General features: G+C 41.9%; 1 protein-coding gene across 5 annotated transcripts in view; it reads left to right on the plus strand.

Moving 5' to 3' along the window:
- The window catches only part of STARD13 (StAR related lipid transfer domain containing 13), a 246,078-nt gene extending 231,452 nt beyond the window's left edge, over nt 1-14,626 (plus strand). For 4 of the 5 annotated variants that reach the window (XM_036403160.2, XM_036403076.2, XM_036402989.2 and 1 more), the window contains 7 exons: nt 496-694; nt 3,792-3,999; nt 4,887-5,001; nt 5,760-5,981; nt 7,892-8,109; nt 11,172-11,348; nt 11,699-14,626. In XM_036403160.2, coding sequence (XP_036259053.1) covers nt 496-694; nt 3,792-3,999; nt 4,887-5,001; nt 5,760-5,981; nt 7,892-8,109; nt 11,172-11,348; nt 11,699-11,816 — 1,257 coding nt within the window. In that variant the 3' untranslated portion in view covers nt 11,817-14,626. Of the gene's footprint in view, nt 1-495; nt 695-857; nt 3,507-3,791; nt 4,000-4,886; nt 5,002-5,759; nt 5,982-7,891; nt 8,110-11,171; nt 11,349-11,698 lie in introns of those variants that run through there. The other variant, XM_054518487.1, reaches the window with a different exon arrangement.
- The last annotated feature ends 552 nt before the right edge of the window (nt 14,627-15,178 follow it).

Genomic DNA, 15,178 nt, shown 5'->3' on the forward strand with positions numbered 1-15,178 from the left:
TGATTTTAAAGCTCTACTAGGAAGTACTAATCTTTTGTCACAGCATTTATTACTTAGCTAAGCATAATATTTTCCTGTTAGTCTTCAAAATATATACCCAAATAAATATGAGGGGCCAGATTCTCAGCTGGAGTAAATCAACAGTCAGTGACCCAAGCCAAGCAAGCCAGGCTGATTTATATCACCAGAGCATCTTGCTTAAACTTCTCAGGCAGCAGAGAAACCACAAGGCACTCTGAACTGTCTCTCTAGAATGGGACAGAGAGCAGCAGCGTTATTAACCCCTGCAATCCTTCTGTGGGGGCCTGTGCTTGCCTGTGAGACTTGTAGGACCATCAATTGCATCTGCACATTTTCCTCCTCCTTGCCTAGAGTGAAATAAGCAACCCAAGCTTTGGTCATGATCCAAGTCCCCACATATAAATGTATATAGCATATATATATTCTTCGAGTGCCACTTTCCCCTTTACCCTAGTCAATGTGGTACGTTTTTAGGTGGGTCTGTTTCGGAAATCTGGAGTGAAATCCCGAATCCAGGCCCTGCGCCAGATGAACGAGAGCTCCCCAGAAAACGTCAGCTATGAGGACCAGTCAGCATATGATGTGGCTGACATGGTCAAGCAATTCTTCAGGGACTTGCCAGAACCCCTCCTCACAAGTAAACTAGGAGAGACTTTTCTGCACATCTATCAATGTAAGTTGATATTTCTACATATTTCTCTTATTATAAATAATTAGAAATTGTTATATAGTAATATACTGTAAATATTTTTGGCATGTTAACACTGGATAGGTTTCTTTCTGCTAGGCTTTGAGATATAAAAAACCCCTCTGCCCTCAAAATCTTTCACTAACAGGTCTTTGGAACCACCTAAATATTTCAGTGTCAAATTTAATGGAAAGACAATCTTCATACCAGCCTCACAGCCAGAAAGAAGACAGAAGAAAAACACAAAGAGCATGAAGACTCATATTTTTGTCAGATTTCTTTAAACTGTGGGCCCATTTCATGCATTTATATCTCAATATAAATGAGTCTTCTGAGCATGGAGAAGTGGTATTTGACCATGAGAATATGTGTCTCTGTAGTCCTTTTCCTTGCTGTGGCTTCTGATTATTTGTTTTTTCATAATAGTCAATAAAATGTACATGCAAAAAGAAGCTGCCTTCATGTAGATCATAAGCTCTATGTAAAGAACTCAGAGAAAGAAAGAAACCAGGGGATTTCTTCTTTTCTTTCCAGCATAAGCAATCTTCAGAAAAATCTGAGATGCATCAGAATAATGAAAGTCCCTGTGAATCAGGAAATGACTGTGTATCTTTTCTCCAGACTGAGGGAGAAATAAACAGTGAGGAAAACACTGAACAGCCAGAGGAATTAGAGTTTTTTTCCTGACAGTGTCCATTATGAGGACCAGTCAGCCAGCACTCTGGCAGATGCAGCCAGCCTAAGCCAAATAATTGGAAGCACTAAAGAGAAGTGTGTCTAGTCTTTTCACTTGCAGACGTTTCAGCTGCCAAAACAATAGAAAGCCATTTTAAAACACTGTGTAATCCCAGTGCTTAAGAATCTCAGATACTTCCGTTGCTTCCCTTTACTGTAAAAATCTGTCTGTGGCATGCAGTCACTAATGAATTTACCACCACAGTGTCTGTAGCTGGTAGAGAACGCTGGATTCTGCATGTGAAAGACAGCACTGCAAATCAATTCAGTGGGTTTGGCTGTATGTGATGTCTTGGGACACAAGTTAACTGCAAGAGTTGGTGCCCAGCCCTGGACCATCATTTCCCCTTCTCCTTTCCTGCTCACAAGTTGACTGCCTGCACACACATTAGTAAGCTTGTTCAGAAAAGCAACAGGAATTCTGGCTGCTAATAAAATGGCAGTCACCATCATTTCCATGGGGAGGTGGCCAATGAGAAGATTATCCACTGCAAGGACATGTTCTGCATGTCCTTGGAAACAAATCACCTCCAAACTACTGCTTAATGAAAACTGGGGATGTCTCTTTGCACAGAAGAGACTGCAAGTAAATTACCCCCTTGCTACAGGAAGAGAGAGATGGCAGATCCCAGTGGCATCAGCATAAGCAGGTCTGTAGCCAGAGGGCTCCCCTTTTCCAAGCCATGAGGCTGAATGGGGAAACATTGATACCAGCCAACAAAAAATATAAAAAGAGGCATGGGCTGACTCTGTAATGCCTGTGTGGTGCTGCAGCAGGAAATCTGAAGAACTTCTCTTTCAGAGAGAAAGGGAAAAGATGAGTTAGATGAGTTAAGATTGCTAAAATGCACTAGGAGTTAAAGGTTTTCAGAAAGACTTGAGGATGAGTCTCTTTAAACCAAGGTAGGAACAAGAAAAAAGGCCTCTGTAGGCATCAGAAAATAGTGTTTGAATTAAGAATGAGTAGCAAGGATTTTTTTTTCCACCTGATCAACAACAAATATATTTTTCTGTTTCAGACAGTACTGACAAAATTCCTTTCACAGAAACGAAAATGTTGAAAATTTCTGGGATACCAATTGTATTTCGTAACATCTGCAATTAAACTAATCTGTAGCTGAGACTTTTTCTTGCCCTTTGTTCTGTTTGACAAATTGTTAATGTAAAGTTAGGAAGGATTCTCCTCTCCTAGTGTATTGGCAGGAGATTTCTGATTTTCTGGGACTCACTGAAGATATTTTTCATATATCCAAGACCTTTTTCATATATCCAGAATGGCTTGAATTGCTGTAACACATAGGATTTGGGATGAGATTATTAGCATAGTAGTCTATATGGCATACCATTGATGAAACTTTCTCCATTTTCCTAAAACTCCCAGTTGTTTAATGTTTACCTGTGACTTGAAGCACTGGCTGGTCTTCTGTTTCATGTACCAGACCCATCAGAGCAACAATAAAGGGGAGGGAGGGATTACGAGAAAGTGTCATGGGAAGAAAAGACACATGGCATGGATTTAGCAAAGGCTCCCCTGACTTCTCAGAAAAACCTGGCCTTGCTGCTTTCAGAAACTTTAGAAGTATTGAGCTGTGTTCATTTTGTCTTTCATGTCTGAAAGCTTTTAAAATAAAGTGCTTGTACAAGGCTAGCAGTCGAATCTTAAATGCTGGCTGTTCCCTCTACTGTAAATCTGCTTTTCTTCTTCTTCCACTTGATTATAGAGAGTATGTAATACCCAGAGGAGGACTTGAAGTCCAAACTGAGAGAACTCATGGTAGTTTTAGAAATGAATCTGTCTGAGGTGCTATTTAAGCATTTCCACTACTTCTTCCATTAAACTCTTCTACGGTTTAGGACACAAATCTGAGTGTTCCCAAAGCTTCCCTAAGACTTAAATTTCTGTCTTGCCAGGGGACAAATAAAACCTGAAAAATACCATTTAAAGCTGTAAGTACTGAGTACTCTTCTCCCTTCATAAACTTCAAATGAAGCCCAGTGTCTTTCTTGGGAGCAGCCCTTCAAACAGAGACATGCCAAACACTGGCAAGGGAAGCTGTGCTTTGTGGAGGAGCAGAAGGAGGAGCAGATCAGGACCAGCTGATCTGTTCCCCTTGGTCTCCTGTCATCTGCCTCTTCACAAAGCCATCGCTAAGGTCAGGAAAGACCTCTTTGAGTCAAGCACTAACCTAACACTGCCAGGCCCACCACTGAAACACGTCCCTGAGCACCACCTCTGCGCGGGGTTTGAGCACTTGAGGGGACTGTGAATGTCTGTGGTAGCTTTATCTCTCTGGCTCCTCCCCTGATCTGACAACTGACCCCCTGGACGTCCCTTGCTCCCTGGCAGATGTCCCCAAGGAGCAGCGGCTGCAGGCGGTGCAGGCGGCCATCATGCTCATGGCCGATGAGAACAGGGAGGTTCTGCAGACCCTGCTTTGCTTCCTCAGTGACGTCACCTCCGTGGAGGAAAATCAGATGACCCCCATGAACATCGCTGTTTGTCTGGCCCCTTCCCTCTTCCATCTCAATATAGTGAAGAAAGAAAGCTCTCCGAGGTATGTTTCTTCTCAGCATTATAAATAGTCACAACCTGAATACAGAGTGATACTTTCAGTGGTACGCAGGAAAAATTTTCCAAGCCATCTGCTTTCCAGCACACATTAAACAGGGCATGGCTTCAGTAAGAGGGGAAAACCCCTGCTGCAGAGCCAGAAGCACACTTGTTTTCTCAAGCCCAGAAGGCATTCCAGGTTGTCTGTTGTGAACATGCAGTGCCTGCTTTCCATGTGGAATTTTCAATGGGGCACTAGTGAGTTTTGCATGAGTAATGTTGACTTCTGTAAAGGAAAAGGGGTTGATTTTGCTCTGGTTGAAGTCAAAGATTAACCATGTTTTAAAGGATTTTGATATATAGATTTTCAATGAGTGATTTTTTTTCACTTTCAATTTACTGTCTACATTCTGCCATTCAGGAAACAGGGTTTATTTCAGGCCACATTAAAATTGTAACATGGTGAGTGTAGACTAAACAGGGCATAGCCAGGCTAAACATTAGTGGTCCCTCTTGACTTTTTTCCCTCCCATCTGGTTCAGAATACACTGAGATTCTTGGTCAAGTACATGTATAACTCGTGTCTGAACAAGGGCTTTAAGAAGTAACAATGTAAACCACTTTACATCAAGTCAGTTAAAAATCCATTTCAAAATGTACAACACATCATGCAGGATATGCATAACCTTTCCTGCTTTTACCTTTGGCTGAGCAATATTTGAGGTAAACATTTTTCCTTTAAAAAAGGCCCAACAGTTTGAGCAGTCTTGTTGATAAATAGAAACTAAAGATAGGGGGTTTTTTCTCTCTGATGTTGGGAGCATCCTGCTGGTTTTGCTTTCATATTAAAAATATTCAGCTCTTTACCTGAGATACTGAATTCAATTACAGAGTAATACAGAAAAAATATGCAACAGGGAAGCCAGATCAGAAGGACCTCAGTGAAAACCTGGCAGCTACTCAGGGACTTGCTCACATGATAATGGAATGCAACAAACTTTTTGAGGTGAGTGAGAGACTCAAACAGCATTATTCATGGCCACATAATGCAGCACCCTTTGAAGTATTTATGTTTACGCTTATATTTTCTGTCTTGTGTTAGCTCAGAGATTGGTGCCTCACTTATTTGTAAACTTGCTTCATCCAAAGTTTATTTATCTCATTTCTTTATGGCAGTTCCCTTTTATTATTCAAAAGATGCAGGGTAATTATGCTGTGACAGTTTTCAACCCAAACCAGTGGATTAGAAAATTTTAGACTAATTCAAATCAAAATCTGCTAGTGCAAAATTTTATTACAATGCTTTTAAGGCCTCAATTAAAACTTATTCCTCTTAAAAATAATTGCCTTTACACTTTATTTCTGTGTGTCATGCAATAAAGTAAAAATCACACAGAGACCTGCAGTCATTCCTGCAGCTACTTACACTGCAGCTGGAGGAGAGCAAATGCTTGTATCTTCTTTGCCCAGAAGCACAAGGCAGTATTTCTGAGGGCTAAAGGAGTAACAGTGGGGTATTGACATCCAGTTGATCAGTCTAACACGGTTCTGCATGAGTAGTGCTGTTCAGAGCCATGGGCTGTTTCATTAGACTACTTTGATGTTTCATCTTGCATAAGACAGAAATTGGTGTGCATTTTGCAGATCCTAGGCTGGAACAATTGTGTGAATGGTGAATGGTCCATCAGCCTAGAAACATATTGTCTTAAGGAAAAGTTCTCAGTAGATCTTCCCTGTGTGTTTTCCATCCCTTCTGTGGCACAGGTCCCACATGAGATGATCACCCAATCCCGAAACTCCTATGTTGATGCAGAAGTGCATTCTCCTACCCTGGATGAGCTTGGTAAACAAGTGGATGAGGAAGGAGGGAACTATCAGGTGTACCTAGAAAATCTCATGCAAAATCTCCAGAAAGAAGCAAAAGAGAAATTCAAAGGATGGGTCACATGTTCCAGTGTAGAGAACACAGAACTTGCCTACAAAAAGGTAATTTGGGGAGACATGAAAGAAGCAGTAAAGAAACCAAAGCAAAATGCAGCTCAGCTATGGGCCACCCTGGCATGTTGTATGGCAAAACTCACACCCTTCTTTCTGGCAAGGCACTCATTTATTATTATTTTTAAAAAGATCACTGAAAGCAGTTAAAATGTAATGTAATAATGTTTCAAGTATGAGATTCCAGAAAAAGGCACAGAAAGTAAGCTGGAGTCTCCAAAATAGATCAAATGACACAGCAAACAACACAATCAGAGAGTGAGCCAAGATGTTAAACAACAGAATACATTACCTGGCCACACTCTTTGACTGGGGCACATGACCAACCAGTTCTTGATGTTTTCTAGCAGTTTGGAGAGCACAGCTAGAACATAGGTAATTACAAAACTTCTTCAGGCTCTCCTATGCTTTTTTAAGCAGGCCAGTTTTATCCCTGATCATTTTGTCCTTTTTTCATGTGGATTTTTGATACTGCAGCTTTTATTAAAATTTCTGAATTTTTTTTAGGCTCCATCACTTCTTCAGAGAAAGCCAGACCACTGCAGTGAGGCAGAGGGTGCTGCAGGGTCCCTGCAGAGAGTGGAGTTCAGGGCTGCTGGAAACTGAATAGCAAAGCAGAGGTCTCCAAACCAGCAGCAGCTAGCAAGAGGAAGGGATGGATTAGGGGTGGGTGACACTAATTAGGCAGGAGAAGAGCACTGGGAGGAATGTGAGATCTGGATGGTGAGGGGGCAGGAGGCAGCATTACCCCAGCTTGGGAAAGTGCAACCCCTCTGTCAGGGCAAAGAAATTGCAGTTACTTTGGTTTGTAGCCAGCTTCTGTGAGTGACCTCTCCAGGGAGGGACTGTGGGAGGTTGGGGAGAGAGCACAGGTGGGAGCAGGATGTGGGAGATGGGAGAGAGGGAATAGAGGCCTTTGTAGCTGGTGGCCAAGGACCTGTGAGACTACAGAGGGATTGGGAATCTGGGGCTCCAGGGCAGGAGAAATGGGGAACTGAAAGCTTTGGGGAGAAAGAATTACAAAAACATGAAATAATTTAAGGTTGGAGGTGAGGAAGGTGGGTTTCTGGGGAAACACTCCTCCCTGGGTCTATGGGAGGTACTAGAGGTTTCCTAAGTACTCACATTGGTATATGAGAACGGTAGGGTAGGGAAGGGTTAGAAAAGCAGGGCTTGCAGGATCCAATGATTACAGTTATGTTGTTTACTGCCTGAAATAGGACCCCTAAAACCATGCAGAAAAGCTGAATGTGTGCAATCTAGGATATTCACCTTGTGCATAGCCCAGCACTTTCTGCTCCCCTTACTGCAAGGTGTGGAGGTGTTCCAAGAAACAGGATCTGTGAGCAAGAAAGACTTAGCAAATAGTCTGTGCTCTTTGAAAGGTGTTTTCCCAACACCTCCCTGGCAGCTATTTTGAGGAGCAAACATCTGTGTACCTGACACATAACTGAATCAAAGTATGTTCTGCTCCCCCAGAATTAACCAGGAGGGTTCATGGACCCTCAGTCCCAGGTAGTGTATAAGATTGCCTCCTTTATTTCAGCCCAGGGTTTCAGTCTCTCGTCTCTTTTTACTTTTGCAGACACATATTCATCATTGCACTTAGGATGTTTGGATTTGGAAAAGTGTCTGTCACACCAGAAGTAATGAAGAACCTCACTGGCACTATGGGAACTAGTCCAGATATATTCTGTTGTGAGAGCAGAGTAATGAATCACTTCAGATTTCCATCCAGGACTAGTAGAGCAGCAGCAATAGCAATAATAGTAATGATTAGCAGGGAAATACGAATGATCTTAAGCTGAAGCCAGACACACACATTGAGATTTTGTCCTCAGTTATCATCTGCTGAACATGGGCATGTAAATTACCGGGGTTTGTGTTCTTGGTCACTTCAGGTTGGGGATGGGAACCCACTAAGGCTTTGGAAAGCCTCAGTTGAAGTTGAAGCCCCCCCATCAGTTGTGCTGAACCGAGTGCTGAGAGAACGTCACCTCTGGGACGAGGACTTCCTGCAGTGGAAGGTGGTGGAGAGCCTGGACAAGCAGACAGAAGTTTACCAATATGTTCTGAACACCATGGCTCCTCACCCCGTCCGAGACTTTGTTGTTCTCAGGTAAGCTGAGGGCGGTTCTCTGGTACCTTTGCCTCCTGCAGTGCATAAAGGAAGATCTGGACTTATCTCAGCCTTCACATCTGTGTAATTGCTCTCCAGGAACTCTACTTCTGGGCAGCAGTGTTGATTTCTCAAAGTGAATTAGTCATACACCTACAGCATGCTGACCTTTTCTCTGATGTAATTTGAGCAGCACATACTCCTGAGGCCATAAATATAATTTCTTCCTCAGAACAGATGTCTGATAATAGCTGCTCTTCTCTCTTAGCTTTGTTTGTTGTCAAAACAGTGCAAATAGAACCCAATTGTTTTTTACGCTGCTTTTGCTGTTCTCTGGGGAATGTTTGATGTTTAAGAGCCAAATGTTTAGAAGAGAAGATAGTGGTGCTTTTAAGCTAAGGCTGTTATACAGTGTCTATTTAAGTTATTATCTTAAATTTTCAGTTGGAGTCTTTGTAAATGAAGAAATGCTGATCCATAAAAATCCTAGTGTGGAAATGAACAGAAAGAGGCAGTAGATTTGTATTCTCTCTTCCAGGGGATGACTTCTCTCAAATAAATGTATAGCTGTGTATCAATATTCTACATTCAATCCCAGTTCTGCCATTGTCTATCTGCCTGTACAAAACAGTAAAAAAGACCCCCCTCTTCTGTCTTTGAAGTCCAGGCCTTTGCTTGCTAGGAGCTATTGTGGAGCTGCTGACATATTTCACTTACAGGGTCAGTCCTACAGTTATTTATTGTAGGATAATATTGTGCATTCTTGCTTTCGGTCCCTGCTTTCTTTGATTGAAATGATGTGCTAGAGAAATACAAAGCAGTTTTGACAAAGGAAGGAGTACAGGGAGTCAGAATTGTATTAAAGGGAATGAAGATTGAAGGAAAAATATGGGTCAAATAAAATTTAATTACAAAAGTACATCCCTTTTATGAACTTTAGTAGTCTCTTAAAGGATGACAACACGCAGATATTGTTGGTATAAGGGAAGACTTATTGGAACTCTTAGGGGAAGATTTAAAAAATGCTTTCTGTAACCAATTCTCCCATTACTCTATTTCCTTTGCCTCACCACAGTATACTGGGCTAAATTAACTATTTTATAATCAAATATATATTATATATTTTATATAATTATATATCTATCATTATTTTATAAATAATCTTCTTATATAATGTCATTAGCTTGAGCCAGTGATAAATTTGGCCCTCTGCAAGGCACCAAGAAGATGGCCTGCAAGCGGTAGGGAGGTTCTGATGGCCGTAATTTGGTCCTCTCATTTGCCACTTAGTTCACTATTAGGTTTCCTGGTGGTTTATGTTCTTTAAAGACCTGCTGTGCAGCCATATCAGTTAAAGGAAAATCCTGCTATCGAGTTCTCATTCTTTTCACTGACCCAGGCAGAATGACCCCCAAGGACTGAAATACATATCATAAAAATGAATCCTGGTGGGTTCTTAAGGGCTGAAAACAGCCATCAGGCAGATCTGTCAGATTCAGTTGTTTATCTCTTTTGATTGATATCATTAAGTCTAGAGCAAGGTTAGCCAGCAGTACCGCAGTCAATTTGATACCTTATGATTGGTGGGAACTGAACAGTGAAATTATAATACACCTCTGGGGACATGAATAAATATATTTTAACAGATGGCAATTTTCTCCTTCTCAAACTTTGGGCTGTGAAAGGATCAACTTAGTTGTTCCCTTTTTTTTCAATGTGACAGTCATACAAGGGGATTAGGCTCCCTAGAGAAGACTCTGATGGTAAGAGGAGAGGAGAAATGTTTCATATGCCTGGGATATGACACAGCTCTCAGCTGCCCTGCACAGGCATCATTTTTATTAAAGAATCCACAAGTGTTTCATGTTCATTAAGTATGACAGCATTTTGGTGAGTTAGGTGCCATGATTCTACTACTGTAAGGTATTTAAAGAAGTGCTGAAACTGGCCTAAATCCATATGACTGGGAACAGGAAACTAAAGTCTTCTGAAATCTCTGGGACAGAGAACTTTCCACTTCCCAAATGGCCCAGGGAGTGCTGGATAGTTACCAAAATGATGTGGGCACATCTAAACACTGTGCAGGCACTTGCAGGACGTGGTTCAGCATTTCTCATACTGGATCTCAGCTGTGATTTCCTTCTCCCATGTTTCATCTGCCAAAATAGCTCACCAATTTTGTTAATGCCATGCACATGTAAAATCTTCCTGCAACTTCCTGCAGGGTCTTGAATAACAGCTCAGTTTCATGTAAGAAAAATGCAGAATGTTAAAATTATCTGCTGAAGTCCAAACTTCAACAGCCCTTGAAAGCAGCTTACCTGCTAAAATATGATACTTCCCAAGGCAGCATAACCCCTGTCTCAGACAATCCACAGCAGGATGATGCATGTTGCACAGCACAGTGGGAATTTCTCATTTCTTCCCACAGCACAGGAAAGAGCACAGACCTATCCTCTGAGATTCAGTGCAGATGAGAAAGATGTGAGACACAAGGATGTAGAAAATGCTTCTAAAAAAAAAAAAAGTTAAGTAATAAAGTCTAGAAATCTTGAACTTGATGGAAAACTTCTCCAGCATGTAAGAGAGGCTAGAAACCTGGGAGAGGAAAGAAATGGAAGGACATTTTGTTTTTAATTCAGACACCCTTGAAACATATTCTGGGTACTAGTGAGGACTTCTGCTGTACTAAACTGCATTTCTTGTTCTGTAAGCCTGCATGGGTGCAATGCACAGTTTCAGCTTTTGCTGGATGGCTTACCCTCGGTCTTTCTCCTTTCCAAAACTTTTGTCTGACTGCAAAAGGCTCTATCATGCCCTAGAATACTGATGGTTATGAAATACTCCTGTGGAGAAGCAAAATTTCTCCACCTGGAGTCACATAGATGGGTGGCCATTCCACATGGCCATGAAACTCTACCAGGGACCCCTAGGACAGCCCACTGGCATCGCAGGCAACAAGGATGGGCAGACAAGGAGACTGTAACTTCAGTTCTGGTTCTTACTCACGGGCCCAAAAGTTTCACTGCTAATGTGAATCCATCTTTTATCTGTCCCTGCAGGACATGGAGGACGGATTTGCCCAAGGGGATGTGCATGCTGGTTGCCATCTCTGTGGAGCACGAAGAGGCTCCTCTCATGGGAGCCGTGCGAGCCATCGTCATGGACTCCCAGTACCTGATAGAGCCCTGTGGCTCAGGGAAAGCCAGGCTGACCCACATCTGCAGGATTGACCTAAAGTAAGTATCCCACCTGCACAAAGCAATGGCCATTCAGCAGGACAAAACCCTCAAGCTCAGATGCTGGGAACTCAGAGGGCACGGTTAGGGTAGCTTTGCTGCTTCAGAGTGTTCCTTCAGAGTCTCCTCTCCACTTAGTGCCCACCACTGTTAGAATGTGACCTTAGAAACAGAATCTGCTCATTTGATTACTGCAAGGGAGAACTTCAGAGTACTCTTAAAAAGACAAGCATTTGAATGGCCACCACCACTGTGGGCAGTGTGGAGCAGGAAGCATGGCAAGCACGTTTCTGTGGGGCACGTTTCTTGAGTATTTGAGTTTCTCAATAATTCTCTTTTCATTTCTTCAGAGGACATTCCCCAGAGTGGTACAACAAAGGCTTTGGACATCTGTGTGCAGCAGAAGTTGCCAGGATCAGAAACTCATTTCAACCTCTGATTGCTGAGGGACCAGAAACAAAAATCTGAGGAAGTGTTCCTGGGAGCATGTGAGCATAAATCAGGATCTAGCAGGGAACAGGAATACTGAAAGCAAGGGTCTGATTTAAGCTGCAGAAATCTGACCAGACTTGGGTCTATACAAAGCTGAAAAAGGAATTTTATAGGAAAGTTCTTTTATTCTGGAGACTTCACCTTCCCCCTCCCCTGCATCCACTCTGTATTAATTTTGATTATTGAACTAAACATTTCTTCAGAGAGCTTTTATTACTTTAAAAACAGATTATTGCCATTACTTGTATGTTACATAACTCCGGTATTTAAAGGCTTCTAAGAAGCATATTTTAATTGTAAATAAATAATGTACAGTATGTATATATTTATCTATATTCTATCTATATATATATATGTATATGCATAAATTAATTATTTTGTATATAACTCAGTGCAAATCACTTGCATCAGTTGAACCTTAAGTGGACCTGTCACTTGTTTCTTAGTGTGTCACTGCTACATAAGCTGTGTTTGCTGTTATCACAGAGCTACCAGGCCTAATTCGTGTGATAACAAACGCCTGTTCCCAAATATGTTTTGTGTTTGTGTGTGCTATGAGAAGGTACCTAGAAATAGATGTAGGAAGAATTACAGGAACTAAGGAAGAAGGAGGTTACAGTGCATTTAAAAATAATGAGGAGAGAATCAGTCTCACCAAATAAAATACATGGAGATGCATCTGAGACAGACATTGTGGAGGCCATTTATGTTCAGCTGCAGGATTGTGACTTTTAGCAGAAGGTGTTGAAAACTTACCTGTTGCCTTAAATGACTGGTGTCTGTCAGTAGAGACCTCACTGTGTGCAGTGTTCCAGGTAACTGCTCATCCTCGGACAGCACAAGGTAATGCTGTGTGTCCTGAGATGGCTGAAATCAGACTGGTAACTTATTAAGCTGTAAATTAATTTTTTTTGTAAGCATTTTGTCTAGGTTCTGAGTGTTTCTGTGTTCTTTCCCTCTCCCATAGAGACGGCTAATCCAAAGCAGGTTTTCCACATCCAGTGGACACAAAGACATGCAGATGAACACCATGCCTTTTAATATTCTTACTATCCAAATAACTATGCTTTGTTAAGATTTTAAACACATCTTGGAGATTTAAAAGACTAAATAAATACTATTCTTGGAAAGATTGCTTTTATAGTAACAGCAAGCATTTTCATCTTATATTGCACTGTTCTGCACGATCCCACCTCTGTAGGCATTGGTGGGAGCAGGATTAGGACTATGAGGAGTAGGAGCCATTTAAGCCTATTATATAATTTCATTTTCAGGGACCTATTATTTTGCTAATGGAAGAATGCTTTAAAAGTAATAATAATAATTTGTTGACATTGCCTTTGAGGCAGGGTTCCATTTTGTTTTTAACTAACCTACGACCAAAATGTTATTACATCTATGACTCAGTAAGAATGTACAAGCCTGTTAATACTGTTCTTCATTAATCGCATTTGTTCACTTAGACTTTATTTATTGCTGCATAAACCAGCAGAGTCACTCACAGCCAGTGTTTCAGCTCAGTCCTTCCAGCAAAATCCTGAAAGATTAGCATGAGGTGGATTAAGCAGGATGCATTTCCTATGTGAAGCTACAGCTTTGTGCCCCCATTCAATGAATGAGGAAGTCCCTTCAAAGCCAGAGATTTGAACATTCCCCAGGTGTGGGAGCTGTGCAGTGGATTGGTGACAGCTGCTAGAGCATGACCCCAGGTGCCATCCTGCACACACATGGGGGCTGTGCTGGCAGGGGACAGTGCTGTGAGCTGAGGGAGCACACCTGTGGGAGCTCAGGGTGGACAGGGTGCCCCAAGGTGAACCACAGTGCTCCAGCATGTCCTTTTGAAGGAGTAGGAGTCCAGAAAAGTCACTGTCATCTTCTCCCACGATCTGTGTCACTCATGTTTTGTTGTGCAAGTGCTGGGATCAGGGATGTTGGCTGCCTGGGAGCTCCAGCCTCGAGTTTATGGCCAACAATAGTTGCAATGTGCAACTACCACGAGCTTTAAGTCCTGCAGACAGGGGAGCACTCACGGGGCTGTTACGTGGCCATAGTGGGGTCTGGCAGTCACCCACTGGCTGCAGGGCACCCCCACTGCCCAGGCTCAGCCTTCCCAGGAGCAAACAGTGCCTCCCCAGCTGGGAATGCCATTCCAGAAAGCAGCAGCTCCTCTCAGACGCCTGTGGCCATGGCAGTAGATTTCATGCCGGCTGTTTTCCAAAACATGAGCAATTAGAGTACTTCTGCTACATTAGTTTACATAAATAAATACAGCAGTGCCTCCGCATTAACAGGCACAGAATTTCTAGCCCTGGGAATGGCAGTGTCTGGCAATAAATAATGTCCTAAGGAAAAGAAGGGAAAACCTAGACAGTGGTTTTATCCTGTCTCATAAGTCGTTGCTCAGCTGGAAGAGGCCCTGTGCCATCTGCCACCCTTAGCAAGGTAGGGTTGTTTTCCTGCCCTTGCAGAAGCTCTGTCATAAGCTTCTGGCATCTCCAAGCCATGTACTGTTGAAATAAGATTTCTTCAAAATGCACATTATGCCATGTCTACCATTCAGCTACCACAGTATTTTGTATTGTTACATTGATACATTATGATAATTGCATTTTTAAATGTTATACTCATATCAATACCTCATATTTTTACCTCATCAGTTGGTATCAGTCATTAGTTGTAAATAAATAATTTCAGAGTTGAATAAATTTGCATACACTAAAGAATCGTGTTTATTTGTGCTCTTTTTTCATCCACTGGCTCAAGAAATGCTGAATTTATGCCCTTGATTTCTTTATTGCAACTTGCTATACACAAAACTGTTCTGGGGTGGGACTTGGGTAATGACTGCAGGCTGAAAATTATATTGTTGTCCATTATACTTAGCCTGTAGGATCCTTATGTATACATGAGCTTCATGGCAAAGATTGTTTTCCAAATTCAGCCATGTTTCTGCATCTGTGTTCTTGTCAATAATTTAGGTCTAGGTTCACAGGAGCTGGGTGAGTGCTGGGTTCACATTGTCAGACATCAGCCATCTCAAATCCATCAAGCCATTGCAAAAAAGTTTTAGTGGCATGATAGTGACTTCTGTGGTGTGTCATACACATTCTACAGATGGATTAAATGTTCCTTTGGATGGGTGTTGTGGTTAACCCCAGCTGGTATAACCCCCTCTCTCTATCCGTTCACCTGGAGGGACAGGGAAGGGAATCAGAAAGAGGTAAAACCTATGAGTTAACAGTCTAATAATTGAAATGCAAAATTATTGTTGTTGTTGTGGTTACTAATAGTTATTGTATAATTGTTATCATTGCTATTACTAACAACAACAACAAAAA

The sequence above is a fragment of the Molothrus ater genome, chromosome 2 (assembly GCF_012460135.2).
Source record: "Molothrus ater isolate BHLD 08-10-18 breed brown headed cowbird chromosome 2, BPBGC_Mater_1.1, whole genome shotgun sequence".
Classification (NCBI taxonomy): domain Eukaryota; kingdom Metazoa; phylum Chordata; class Aves; order Passeriformes; family Icteridae; genus Molothrus; species Molothrus ater.